Source organism: Poecilia formosa, unplaced genomic scaffold, assembly GCF_000485575.1.
Source record: "Poecilia formosa unplaced genomic scaffold, Poecilia_formosa-5.1.2 Scaffold511, whole genome shotgun sequence".
NCBI classification, from domain to species: domain Eukaryota; kingdom Metazoa; phylum Chordata; class Actinopteri; order Cyprinodontiformes; family Poeciliidae; genus Poecilia; species Poecilia formosa.
Window position 1 is genome coordinate 62,660 of NW_006800450.1, and position 12,643 is coordinate 75,302.

The 12,643-nt window shown below is 37.4% G+C and overlaps 1 protein-coding gene across 3 annotated transcripts in view; it reads left to right on the forward strand.

Moving 5' to 3' along the window:
- fah (fumarylacetoacetate hydrolase (fumarylacetoacetase)) overlaps positions 1 to 12,643 on the forward strand; it is a 138,398-nt gene that overhangs the window by 28,133 nt on the left and 97,622 nt on the right. For all 3 annotated transcript variants that reach the window (XM_016664784.1, XM_007579192.2, XM_016664785.1), the window contains exons 4-6: positions 2,414 to 2,463; positions 9,159 to 9,249; positions 9,687 to 9,784. In XM_016664784.1, coding sequence (XP_016520270.1) covers positions 2,414 to 2,463; positions 9,159 to 9,249; positions 9,687 to 9,784 — 239 coding nt within the window. The remainder of the gene's footprint in view (positions 1 to 2,413; positions 2,464 to 9,158; positions 9,250 to 9,686; positions 9,785 to 12,643) is intronic.

The following is a 12,643-nucleotide window of genomic DNA, read 5'->3' on the forward strand; positions in this document are numbered from 1 at the left end:
TGAGAAGGGAATTTTTTTTTTATCAGTATTTTTAGTATTAATAATACTAATACTACTACTACTAATAATAATAATAATAATAATAATAATAATATATGTCACATATATATACTACTACTAGTAGTAGTATTAGTATTAGTATTATTACTATTAGTTTCACGCAAAAACGTGACGAAAGTGTGACAACTTTGCCGAAACATGCTGTTTGAGCTTTCACGGTGTCCGTAGTTCCCCAGACAAGCACGCCGAACAAGCGCGTGCTTTCTCAGTGCTCACACGTATTTTGCTGCGTGGGTGGGGCGGAGCGGCAAGAAGATGCATAGGCCTGAACCGTATATGATGGGGAAATGCGGACTGACGTAACACCGGCCCAAGATAATAAGGGGCCTTAAACAGAATCATGATTTAGCCTACGTCAACTACCTCCTACTAAGATCAGCATCGTCAACAGTGTTAGATCTAGTTAAGTCTGTTGAAAGGGAGCCCATTAATTGGCTGAGTTTTAAATCAGTCACTGATTATTGGTTATTATTTTCTGTAATGTATTTGTGAACAAACCCAGTCACCCAGACATACAATTCAGGTGTGTGGCAGAAGGGAAATACCTAAAACATGGAGGGTAAGGATCAGGGTTGAGAAACACCGTTATAGAGGCTAAACAGAAGTAGTACTTATTTATTAAAATAGCAGCAAATTTGCTTATTTTATAACATACTTCATAACCAGTGACCAGTGATCTGTTTAAAAACTACAGTCTCAGATCAACATAGCCCTCCAGCACTGTCAGCAGCAGAAACAGAAACATTATAACTATCGGGAAAAACATAGACTAAGTTTGCTTTGCATTGCTCCCATTTGCATTGTCACATCATGACAATGATATAGTATGATCCGACTAAATATTACATTCTTGATTAATATGGGTTGCTGCTATGTTGTTACCATGTTTTAAGATCTTGTTCAACGTGCCCCTTGTTAGCTTTGAGCCCCTGCCCCTCCAAAGGTCTCTGCACGGCCCTGATCTGTATGTACAAAGGCGCACAAACAAACAGTTAGCTCTCACCTAAGGTTATTTATAATCATAAATGGTTAATGGAAATCTATATTACTTTCAATTTAAATCGGTAAAATCCTTATATACCAGACACATTTACAAAATGCTGAGAAGAAAAAAGGACACTATTTTATTGTATCTAGGAATTCAGGGAAATTAAAAAGTTTTGGAAAGCAATAAAAAACTATAGAACATATTGTCTCAAAGGACATTGCACTATATCCATTTTTTCCTCATTCTAAGTCTGTATCCCAAAAACACTAAATGTGAACAACTATTGATATTTGTCTATTACAAGTTAAAAGACTGATAGCACTTTTCTGGAAGAGAACAACATGACCAAATATCAAGCAATGGATTAGACAAATGCTGAAGACTTTACCCTTGGAACACATAACATATCTCCAAAAAGGGAAAAGCGAGTTATTTGAAAGCGTTTACAAACCCCTCCAGACTTTTGTTGAAGGTGTGGCCTTGTGTCAAGAGAAGGAAGCCAACTAAAGACAAAAATATCATAAGACCATGATGTTAAGAAGTCTCTACAATGGATTATCATCTCCTGTATATTTAAAAGAATTTATGCAAATGTGCATCAAAGAGGGCATTTGTTGTTCTTGTTGACTGTATTGGTTATATGGCAGGTATGTCAAAATTTGTTGAAAAATGCAATAAAAATATTGATGGAGGAAAAAAATTGGGAGGCTGTGGTTGCACAAAAAGTTGATTGTCAACAGATCAAGAAACTGACAGACTCCATGACTGGAAGGCTTATAACCATTCTTGAAAAGAAGGGTGGCTATATTAGTCATTGATGTATTTTTTAATATGTTTGTCAATTTTGAGATGTATGTTTATTATTTTCACTTCAACATATGATAATAAATAAATGAGATGTGAAAATTTTCAGTTTTAATTTAGTTGCATAATATTTCTGCATCGTAATAGTTGCCCAATAATCACAATAATAATGCACACACAAATATTGTACTAAGAAAACCAAAATCTTTGGATTGACCAAAGGTTATTGACTAAATAACCTTTGGTCATTTCAAAGATTATTAACATTTTGGATTGATCGAGAGCGCTGCAGTTTTGTTCAACAATAAAATGAATCCTCAAAACTAAAACTACAACTTGCTTAATAATAAGCGGCCCTCTTAAGTTCTCAATAGGGTCATCAGTTGAATACCTGGGCTTGTCAATCTTGCATACACATGGCTGTTTTAGGTATTCGTGTTGCACAGTCCCTTATTCAAATTAAATCATTTATTAGGTTTTATTGGACTTAAAACTTTTCCTTGCATACAATTTCTCCACAGATAACAAGTTTCATTTTAGCTTATCTGTTGCTTTCTGCAGGGCATTTGTCAGTCAGAGTGAAGCCACGATGCATCTTCCTGCAGATGTTGGTGAGAATTTACTTTTTTTTTTTTTTTTTGAAAAATCTTCAACAAACTGCATACATCTGCACAAAGATATTTCACCTTCTTGTTATCACTTCAACAGCAAAATGTCTCATTAATAATCAATGGCTTACATTTGCAGACCTGTTCTTATTTGATGGCATGAACAGTAGGTATAATCACATCTCCAGTTGGGTCAGAGGGGTATCTCTACCTCTCTCTTCACATTAGCAATGTACTAGCTCAATTTAGATCAGTTTTAATATGATCTAATATGAGCACTACATATTAGATCATATATTCAGGATTCCATACTGAATAAAGAAATATTCAGTATGTTACAGTTTTATTTCTAAATGTCTTACAATGATCTCTGTCCTCTACACTCTTAGTCATAAATTGGATTGAATTTATGACTAATTTCAATCCAATTCAGTTCATTATTGTGATGGAGACCAGGGGCTCCATTACTAATAAAGGGATGCTAATATTATGTTGCTTAGTTTATTTACAGTCCAAATGTTTCCTGTTTCAGTTATTTATTTTAGCCTCATTGTGACATTTAGTTTAACATTTTTTAAGGTAGGGAAACTGGCCACCTTTCCTGTTCAGGGAGAATGTGAGGGGAAATGTCAGTTTGTTTCTGATAACTTTTATGGGTTTAATTTGAGTTTGCTAATTGAGTGTTTGCCTTTCCTGGTGTGTCTCCCCAGCAGGGTAGAGCAGCAAAGAGAGACAAATGTGACAGGTGCTGCTGAAAAGCTCCTGGAGCATACCATGTCAATTAAGAGGGGTAATGCTCTGAGGAGTTGTATTAAGTTAAACGTATTCTTTGATTGACCTTATATTAGTTTGGTTCTAATGATTTGAATGCATGTAAATATTGGTACCATTTATTGTTTTGTGTTAGGTCTGTGTAAATAATGTTTATTTCTTGTTTTGTTTTTGACAACTCCTTTATTTGGTATGAATGGTGAATTTGCCTCAGGTATCTTTGGCCCAGTCCCAATGATCAATGCGCACGCAAACACCCCTCTGTGAAGTGTGGATTCAATGAAGTGCACATAAGGGTTTGAATGCGCAGGTTTACAAGCGTGCAAAAATGTGAGAATTGGGACAGTATGCCACTGTGTCACAACTTCAACATCCAAAATGGTGGGATTAGTCGCTGTTCAAGACTTTGTGCTGCTAAAAAGTACAACTACAGCAAAACAAATTATTTTAAATGTACAGTAAAGGTATTTTTGATTTTCTAAGATCAAAGTGCTGATTTTAAGAATTAAGAAACTTAAAGAGTATAGCTGAACATTTTCAATACGAACACATTTCATTCCAGACATTTTCTAATTAATGTTATACTAGTTTTGATTATATGCTTGACTAACTGATGTTACAGTTTAACATGAGTTAAGCTATTCATATGAGACTACAAGCTAGACTAGTTCAAATCATGTTAACTTTAACTAAATTGTGTTCTACTAATTAAATTGCAATTATTAAAAGTATTATGTGTTCTTAGTTTGTGTTTCCTTAAGTTTTTAGTGTTTTCCTCTCCCTGTGGGAGATAACTTGACATATCTCTGCTGCCTGCTCGACTGAGACACTGCCTGTGTGCCAGAGTTAATTTATGGCGTGGTTCCTCCCTGATAACAGACAGTCCCTCCTGCAGGCCCTCTAAGATGTTATTCAATCCACTATTTTCGCATGCTCTACGATTAACTGTATTAATACTAAGAATGATCAAATTTGTGTCCTCAACACAATCCACATTCTCAGGGGAGAAAGACTCACCTGGTATAAATTAAATTTTTAGCTATTCAAGTAAGGCTTAAGAAAAATTTATTTAATCAAAGAATGTCATGAATATGTGTGTAGGGCTGCACTGATTGCAGTTTTCTGGCCGATTCCTGGTTACCAATCTATAAAACGCCTGACCTGCCGATTTTGATTTTGGCTGATATGAATTGTTTTTGTCTGAAATGTCGCTAAATATAGCAAGAAAGTCACTGAGTTGGCAACAGTGGGGTGAATATAGTTAACTATAAACATGCAGACCTGACCTTGTGGGCCAGTCTGTCAGTCAAACCTCTCACTGTAGAGTAGAAAAGGACAGAGACTGATTTTTAAACCTTTGCTGACGAAGATAAGATTAGGGAATAAGATGGGCTTCACATGTAAGTATCGGCCAATCACGATCCTCCAAAATTAAGGAAATCGGCGCCCAGAAGTCAAGTGGTTGATAAATCAGTTGGCCAATAAATGTATCCATACATACATACATACATACATGTATATAATGTAAACAGCATTGCCAGAGATGCAATAAGTTTATAGCAGGTTGTCATAATCCGTGTTTCTGTGTATTTATTTTAAGGTTTTTCTGTCCTGAGTCTCTGTTGTTTCTGCATCGTCCCCGTTGATTGCTTCCCAGGTGTGTCTAGTTACCTGATTACCCCGTGTGTATTTAAGTCCACCTGTTGTTTCTGTCTCTTGTCGGGTTCTCGTCTTATGTCAGTTGTTGTCTACTGCGTGCTTGCCAGTTGGTTAGCTTAGCTCTCGTTATTCAGTCTTCAGTTGCTACCAGTATTAGCTGTATGCTAACCTCTCTGCCATGCTGCCTGTCATCCTGGACTGAGCTTTTGTTCATCAATAAATCACCATTTTCATCTACATCCTGGGTCTACCTGCGTCTCTCCTCTCCACCGCAAACCCCACTCCCTGACACAGGTGTGTGAGTGGCCTAATGATCGGACTGCTGATTGCAGTCAGTCCACATTGTTAGCAGAACTAGAGGGCTCCAAAACCAAATTTTGCTTAGGGCCCCATGGAGGCTTCGGCCGCCCTTGATCATCATATTCGTTCACCGGCCCGAGAGTCCGGAAGATGCGCCGTCCGTCACTTCACAGGTTGTAGATGAGAATAGCCGTTAGCCTAGCATTGCTAGCATCAGCTAGCCTGGTGCTGTTAAGAACATCTCAAAAGACTATCCAAGGGACCATGGGATCAGTGGCTCGCCTTGGCAAAGAGAGGAGTGGAGGCAGAGGTGAAAAAGAAACTCCATCTTTGTTGCCATTAATATGTCCAGGAATGCGCCAACAATGACTGTTTACAGTTGTAACCTTCCGTCACAACAGCATAAACAACTCAACTCACTTACAGCAGTTGTTTTTTTACTTAAAGGAAAATTTCAAGGTGCACACAATGGGTACAGCAGTATCACTGCACGTGCACAAAGTCATTTACACATTGTAGTCAACAATTTATCGACATACTTCCCAGGTGCCGTAAAAAATTTTATTTAATCTTGATGTGTTTTCATGTCAGTTCTATATAAATAAGAATGTGGAACAAAAAAGAATAACATGAATGAATCCACTATCAGACTAACATGTTTATAATATTGATTTATATTGTTCTTTTATTATTCGGTTAAACTTGTTTATTTGAGCAAGTGACAGGTATAACTAAAACGTTTTTTTTGTAAGAATTGTTTGGAAATGTATATTTTGTATTAATTATACATTCAATTGATCCACTGTTGCTTGCTATTGTAGCAGCAGTTTTTTTCTTTGGTATCATGTGCTTCAATTACTTATAATCCTTAATCAGAATATGTTGCTCGTTTGGTGTGAGGGATGGCGTACACAATTTATCTAGGATAGAATCTGTGATTCCTTTCATGGTCTGCTGAAGAAATCTGTTGACACGCATTGAACTGAATTACTTCAGCTTGGCTCAACATAGTCTCACCCTACGGTCGCACCTCCTGAGCCCATTTTCATCTTTGTGAAATGAATAAAGCCAGGATGAACTGATGGCGCTATGTCAAGCCTGGCTTTATCTCTTATTCTGGATTTTGTAATGCTACTTTTGTAAAACAGCCCTCAGGATAGCAGATTAAACTGGGATTTTCAGAATATTCTTGCTTAATTAGGTTTCAATTTGGTTTCACAATAGTGGGAAGACATAAGTTATCATGCCGATTTATCCTGTGCAGCTGTTCCTGCTAGTTAAGCCTGGAGCCTTATCTGTTAAGTCACCGGGCATGCTGATTAGAAACCTAAGTGTTTTCTCCATGACTTACTTGTCTGCTTGTTTCTGTCTTTTTAACTCTCTGCATCAAAATAACACTAATTATTTATGGTATTCTGTCAAGTACTATTATGATTTTAACATTGTAATGTTAGAAAATACCATTATCAATTTTAAAATGACCCATACAGACTATGTTACTGTTAGATTGTGTTTCTGTTAGATTGTGTTTTTGTTCTAGTTTTATGGAAAGGCCTTTAATAAATATTAAAGGCATTTAATAGACCATCTGTCTAGGTTGAGGGAGCTAGACAAATGGGTCATAAAGCAACAAGTGTATGGTAATTAAGTCAAGCCATATAATTAAACAAATGTCCAGTTTAAATAACAGAACATTTAAAATACTCACTCAATTAGGTACAACTAGCTAGTACTGAGTTGGACCCCATTTTGCCTTCAGAACTGCCTAGATTCAACAAGATACTGGAAACATTCCTCAGAGAGTCTGGTCCATATTGACATGAAAGCATCACACAGTTGCTGCAGATTTGTTTGCTGCACATCCATAATGCGAATCTCCCATTACACCACATCCCAAAGGTACTGTATTGGATTGAGATCTGGTGACTGTGGAAGAATTTGAGTCCAGTGAACTCATTGTCGTGTTCAGGAAACCAGTCTGAGATGATTTGCATTTTATGACATGGTACGTTATCCTGCTTGAAGTAGCCATCAGAAGATTGGTACACTGTACTTATTAGTACCATTTGAGCATCATGTCAACGCCACAGCCTGCCTGAGTGTTGTTGCTGACCATGTCCATCCCTTATGACCACTGTGTACCAGTATGCCAGGAAAATATCCCCCACACCATTGCACCACCACCACCAGCCTGAACCATTGACACAAGGCAGGACTGAGCCAGGCTTTCATGTTTTGACGCCAAATTCTGACTCCATTGTCTGAATGTCGCAGCAAAAATCGAGACTCATCAGACCAGGCAACGTTTTTGCAATCTTCTATTGTCCAATTTTGGTGAGCCTGTGCAAATTGTAGCCGCAGTTTCCTGTTCTCAGCTGACAGGAGTGGTACACAGTGTAGTCCATCTGCCTCAAGGTTTGACGTGTTGTGCATTCAGAGATGCTCTTCTGCATACCTCGGTTGTAACGAGAGGTTATTTAAGTTACTGTTGCCATTCTATCAGCTTGAACCAGTCTGGCCATTCTCCTCTGACCTCTGGGATCAACAAGGCATTTACGCCCACAGAATTGACGCTCACTGGATATTTTCTCTTTTTCGGACCATTCTCTGTAAACCCTAGAAAATCTAGTGTACGTGAAAATCCAGTAGATCAGCAGTTTCCGAAATACTCAAACCAGGTTAAGGTTGTTTATTTGAGCAAATGACAAGTATGACGGGTTGTTGTTTTCAGTTAAGAATGGTTAAGAAATTTATATTTTAGGCTAATTACACATTTAATCTATCTCCTATTCTTTGCTATTATAGTAGCAGTTTTTTTTTCTTTAGTATGTTGCGCTTCAATTCCTCATAATCCTAAATCAAAAGATGTTGTGTGATTGGTGTGCAGTATAGTGTACGCAGTTTGTCTAGCATAGAATCAATGAGTCTGTGATCGATCTCATGGTCTGCCGAAGAAATCTGTTGACTTGCATTCGCCAATTATTTGAGTTTGGCTCGACATAGTCACACCTCTTGAGCCTGGTTTGGTCTTTGTGAATTTGATAAAAGCAGGATGAACTGATGGTGCTATGTCCAGCCTGGTTTTGTCTCTTATCCTGGATTTTGTAATCCTACTTTTGTGAAACAGCCCTCAGTTTCACAAAAGAGAATAATTGTAGAACAGTTATTCTCTTTTACAATACTGTATGCTGCATTTATGGTTGTGCAACTCTGTTTTTTCCTTTTTCTTGTTTATTAGATAATTGGTTTTGAGGTACTTTTTTCAGTATTCCAGTTTCATTTTGTCATAGCTCATTCACTAATCTGATTTGATTCCCATTTTATTCTTCTACATATTCCTTTTGTCTTGTCAGTAGTTAGATTACATGCCAGTAGTTAATGAAAGAGATAAATTACAGAATGTTTCAGCTGTAAAGAATTTACATTTTATGAATAATCTAATAATAAATGATTGATTATAATTATTAATAATTACATAAGCCTAATATTAATGTGAATTCTGATTCCCAAAAGAAGACAGAGAAGAATGCACAAGAAGAAACTGATGAAGTGATATAGAATTATTTTTGATGTTCATGAAAGGAAAACGGTAATTGCAGGAAAGGGAAAACGATTTGCTGATGGCAACATTATCTCAGCTGGTGCCCCCTCCAGGAACGAATCACAGCTAAACAGAATGTCAGACCAGGTGTAGCTTCTATGGGAAGAAAAGTAACTGAGAGAAAGCAAAACTTTAATAGTTGAATTAGTGGGAAATAATGCAAATTGTAGAGGAGTAGAATAAGAACATGAGAAAAAGTGGTCATTTTGTCTTTCAGTAGCCTAAGCCTATCGGAGAATGACAGGATAACCTAAGCCAGTCTCACTATAAACTTTAAAAGGAAGTTTATAGTGAGAATATGGAAAGATTTTTTGGAGGGTTTTACAAATGAATTAAAAATAGAAATCCACTTCTGTGTGTTTCACAGGTGATTACACTGATTTCTACTCCTCCAAGGATCACGCCACTAATGTCGGCATCATGTTTCGAGGAAAAGAGAATGCTTTGATGCCAAACTGGTACATGCCATGCTAATATCTAGAGCAACAAACCAAATTAATAATAAAATTTCATGAATAATATTTAAAGATAGAAAGTCAGCCTAAGTCCTGCAGATGTCATTATGCTCATGTAAAAGAAATTAATTTATTTATGTTGTTCAAGGATTTTCATGTTTACACATGTTTTTCAAGACGACAGCTTGAGGGTTGCATGTTTTCAATTTACTAAATTAGAAACAGGAATAAATAACATTATTATGGTTTAACATGTGATTATCTATCACTTTTTTATTGATACTGAAACATTTGATTTAAAAACTTTGTACCAAGTTTAAGTAAATTTATAGAAAGTTCTAGCCATCAGTTTTCCAGTTCGGTAAGTTTGTGCAAAAACACAACCCAAATTGTTGCTTGTGTGGTTTTGTTGTTCAAAACTGGGTTATGATGTTTGGCAGGTTGAGGCTTCCAGTGGGATACCATGGCAGAGCATCATCACTGGTTGTGTCTGGAACCCCGATTCGCCGCCCTTGTGGCCAGATGAGGCCTGATCAAAGTAATCTCCTAATGTTTGCCAGTGTTGGGTATCATTAATGTCCTTTTTAATTTAATTACGAATTACACATTTTTGTGTTACTCATTAATTGAAACAGACAAACCTATTTTGAAGATGGTTTTTCAAATACTGTTTCACATCTTCTTCTCTTCATATCAAAAAGTATAAGTTTAACTAGTGACCTGAGTAGAGCATAAAACCAACCTGAAGATATTTTGACATAGTAGAGACTACCTAGACCAGGGGTCACCAACCTTTTTGAGACTGGGACCTGCCTCACGAGTACAGAGTAACATGATGGGCTACTTGTTTGATACAGACATAAATTATATTGGCTCAGCCAGCCTTTATAACAATAATACATGTGATTACATGCTGCCTGATCATATTAATGTTAGGGACTACTCACAACAGTTATCAGTAATGATTTACCATGGCAACAATGGTTAATTCCTATTATGTGATCAGAAGTTCTTAGTTCACAGAGTTTAAAGTTTGATTCCCTTTTGGAGCTCTTCTGTGTGATTCTAAATTTCCCACAAGTGACTAAGAGTATGGATTGTTGCAATAGCATCTGCAGCTGTACGGGAGGATCAAACTCTGCTCATTCATCTTTAGCTTACAGAAAAAGCACCAAGCCGCCAAATAAACAAAAGTAAACTGAGCAATAAGATTTAGGCTTTGGCGTGCCCACCCCCACAGACTCGCTACATACAAGATGTTTTGACACAAAAGATCTGCTTTTCTCCACAATTTTATTAACAATAAAAGGGTTGGATAATACCTTGAGATGCAAGTTTGCATCTCAAGGTATGCAGAGTAAAAAAAGAAAATAATTTCTGGAATTTGTATGCAATTTCAATGCATACCTTGAGATGCATTCCCACTCTGCATACCTGCATCTCAAGGTATGCAGAGTGGGTACTCCGTTAGCTGCAGGCGCTACTGCCTTCCGATAATGTTCTGCAGGCATCTGCGCATAATTCTGAACTTTAACTGTAGAAAAGAGTTTTATACATACAGCAATTTATTGTAAATGTTTTTATAATTTACTTTTTTTTTTAATCTAAATATAAACAAATGTTACTTCAATGTAAAAACATTTAATATGTATATATTTTTTTTCTTGGCAGTGCTCCTTAATGACAATGGCTATTTTTAGAACTTGCTCTGGGGGCGACTGACAATGTCCCCTCAGGCGACTAGGTGCCCGCGGACACCATTTTGGTGACCCCTGACCTAGACTTTATTGTCAGAGGGACTTCTTTTTTTCCTCTTGGCTTTTCCCTTGAGGGAATCTATCTCAGCTTGGCTTCTCGGACTTTATCTCCCATGCATCTTACATGAGCTATTCCTCTGATGTATTAATTTCTGATCTTATCCATTGTTGAGGTTCTCCTTGGGAGTGACATGTCCTTCTCTGCTACTTACAACTCTGCATCCTGCCTCTTTGTCGTTGCCACTGTCTCTAAACCAAACAGCATTGCAGGTCACACCACCATCTTGTACACCTTTCCTTTCATCCTTTCTGATACTCTTTTATCACAAAGCACACCTGACACTTTTCTCCACCCATTCCAACCTGGGTGGACACGTTTCTTTACTTCTTTTTCATGCTCTAACTACTTAAAATCCTTCACCTTCTTATCTCTGTTCTCTGTAACCTCATGTCCACTTGAGTCCCTCTCATTCACACACGTATTCTGTCTTGCTATATCTAACCTACATTTCTCTCCTTTCCAGGGCAAACCTTCATCTCTCAAGATTTTCCTCCACCTGTTCTGTGCTCTCTGTAAACTATGATGTTTACAGATGTTTGCAGTGTCATCTGTAAACATCATAGTGTATGGAGATTCCTGTCTAACCTCATTTGTCAACCTGTCCATCACCACATAAACAAGAAAGGGCTCAGTGCTGTTCCTCGGTGAAATTCCACTTACACCGTGAACTCCTTTTTGTCACTCCAAAGCACATCTCACCACAGTCTTACAGCTCTCATACATAACACATCCTGCACCACTCTAACATAGTTCTCTGCTACTCAAATTCAAATACAAAATTACTTTAGTGATCCAAAGGGAAGTTAAATGTTGTAACTCATATTAATTCATATGACTTAGTGTAGATAGTATAGCTGTTGGCAGGAAAGATCTCTTGTAGCGGTCTGTATTACAGCAAATCTGAAGAAGTGTTTGACTGAAGATACTCTGTTTTCCCAAGACAGGGTTGTCCATAACTTTCTTGGTTTCATGAAGAATCATCATCTTCATAGGCTCCACAGTCGTACCCAGAACAGAACCAGCCTTCTTTATCAGGCTGTTAAGCCATTTTAGGTCCCTGGTTCTGAGGCTGCTGCCCCAACTGCAGAAGATATGACACTCTCAACAACAGACTTATAGAAGATCTGCATCATCTTGCTGCAAACCTTGAATGATCTTAGTTTCCTCAAGAAGTCCAGTCTGCTTTGTCCCTACTTATAGACACTTCACTGTTGCATCTCCAATCCAATCTGTTGTCCAGATGAACACCGAGGAATTTATATTCCTCAACCACCTCCACTTCTTCTCCCATGATGGAAATAGGGTTTGATCTAACCCTATTTCTACTGAAATATCTAGACTTTCTTATGCAGTACCATAACTCCTATCTTGGAATACAGTCATATGCTTTCTCTAGATCTATAAAAACACAATGCAGCACTGTATGACATTCTCTGAACTTCTCTATCAAAATCTGCAAAGACGGAATCTGTAGTACGTTTTTCTCACATAAAACCATATTGCTGCTTATAGATGCCCACTTCTGACCTCAGTGTAACTTCAAAAACTTTTTTCCATAACTTCATAGAATTTATCTACT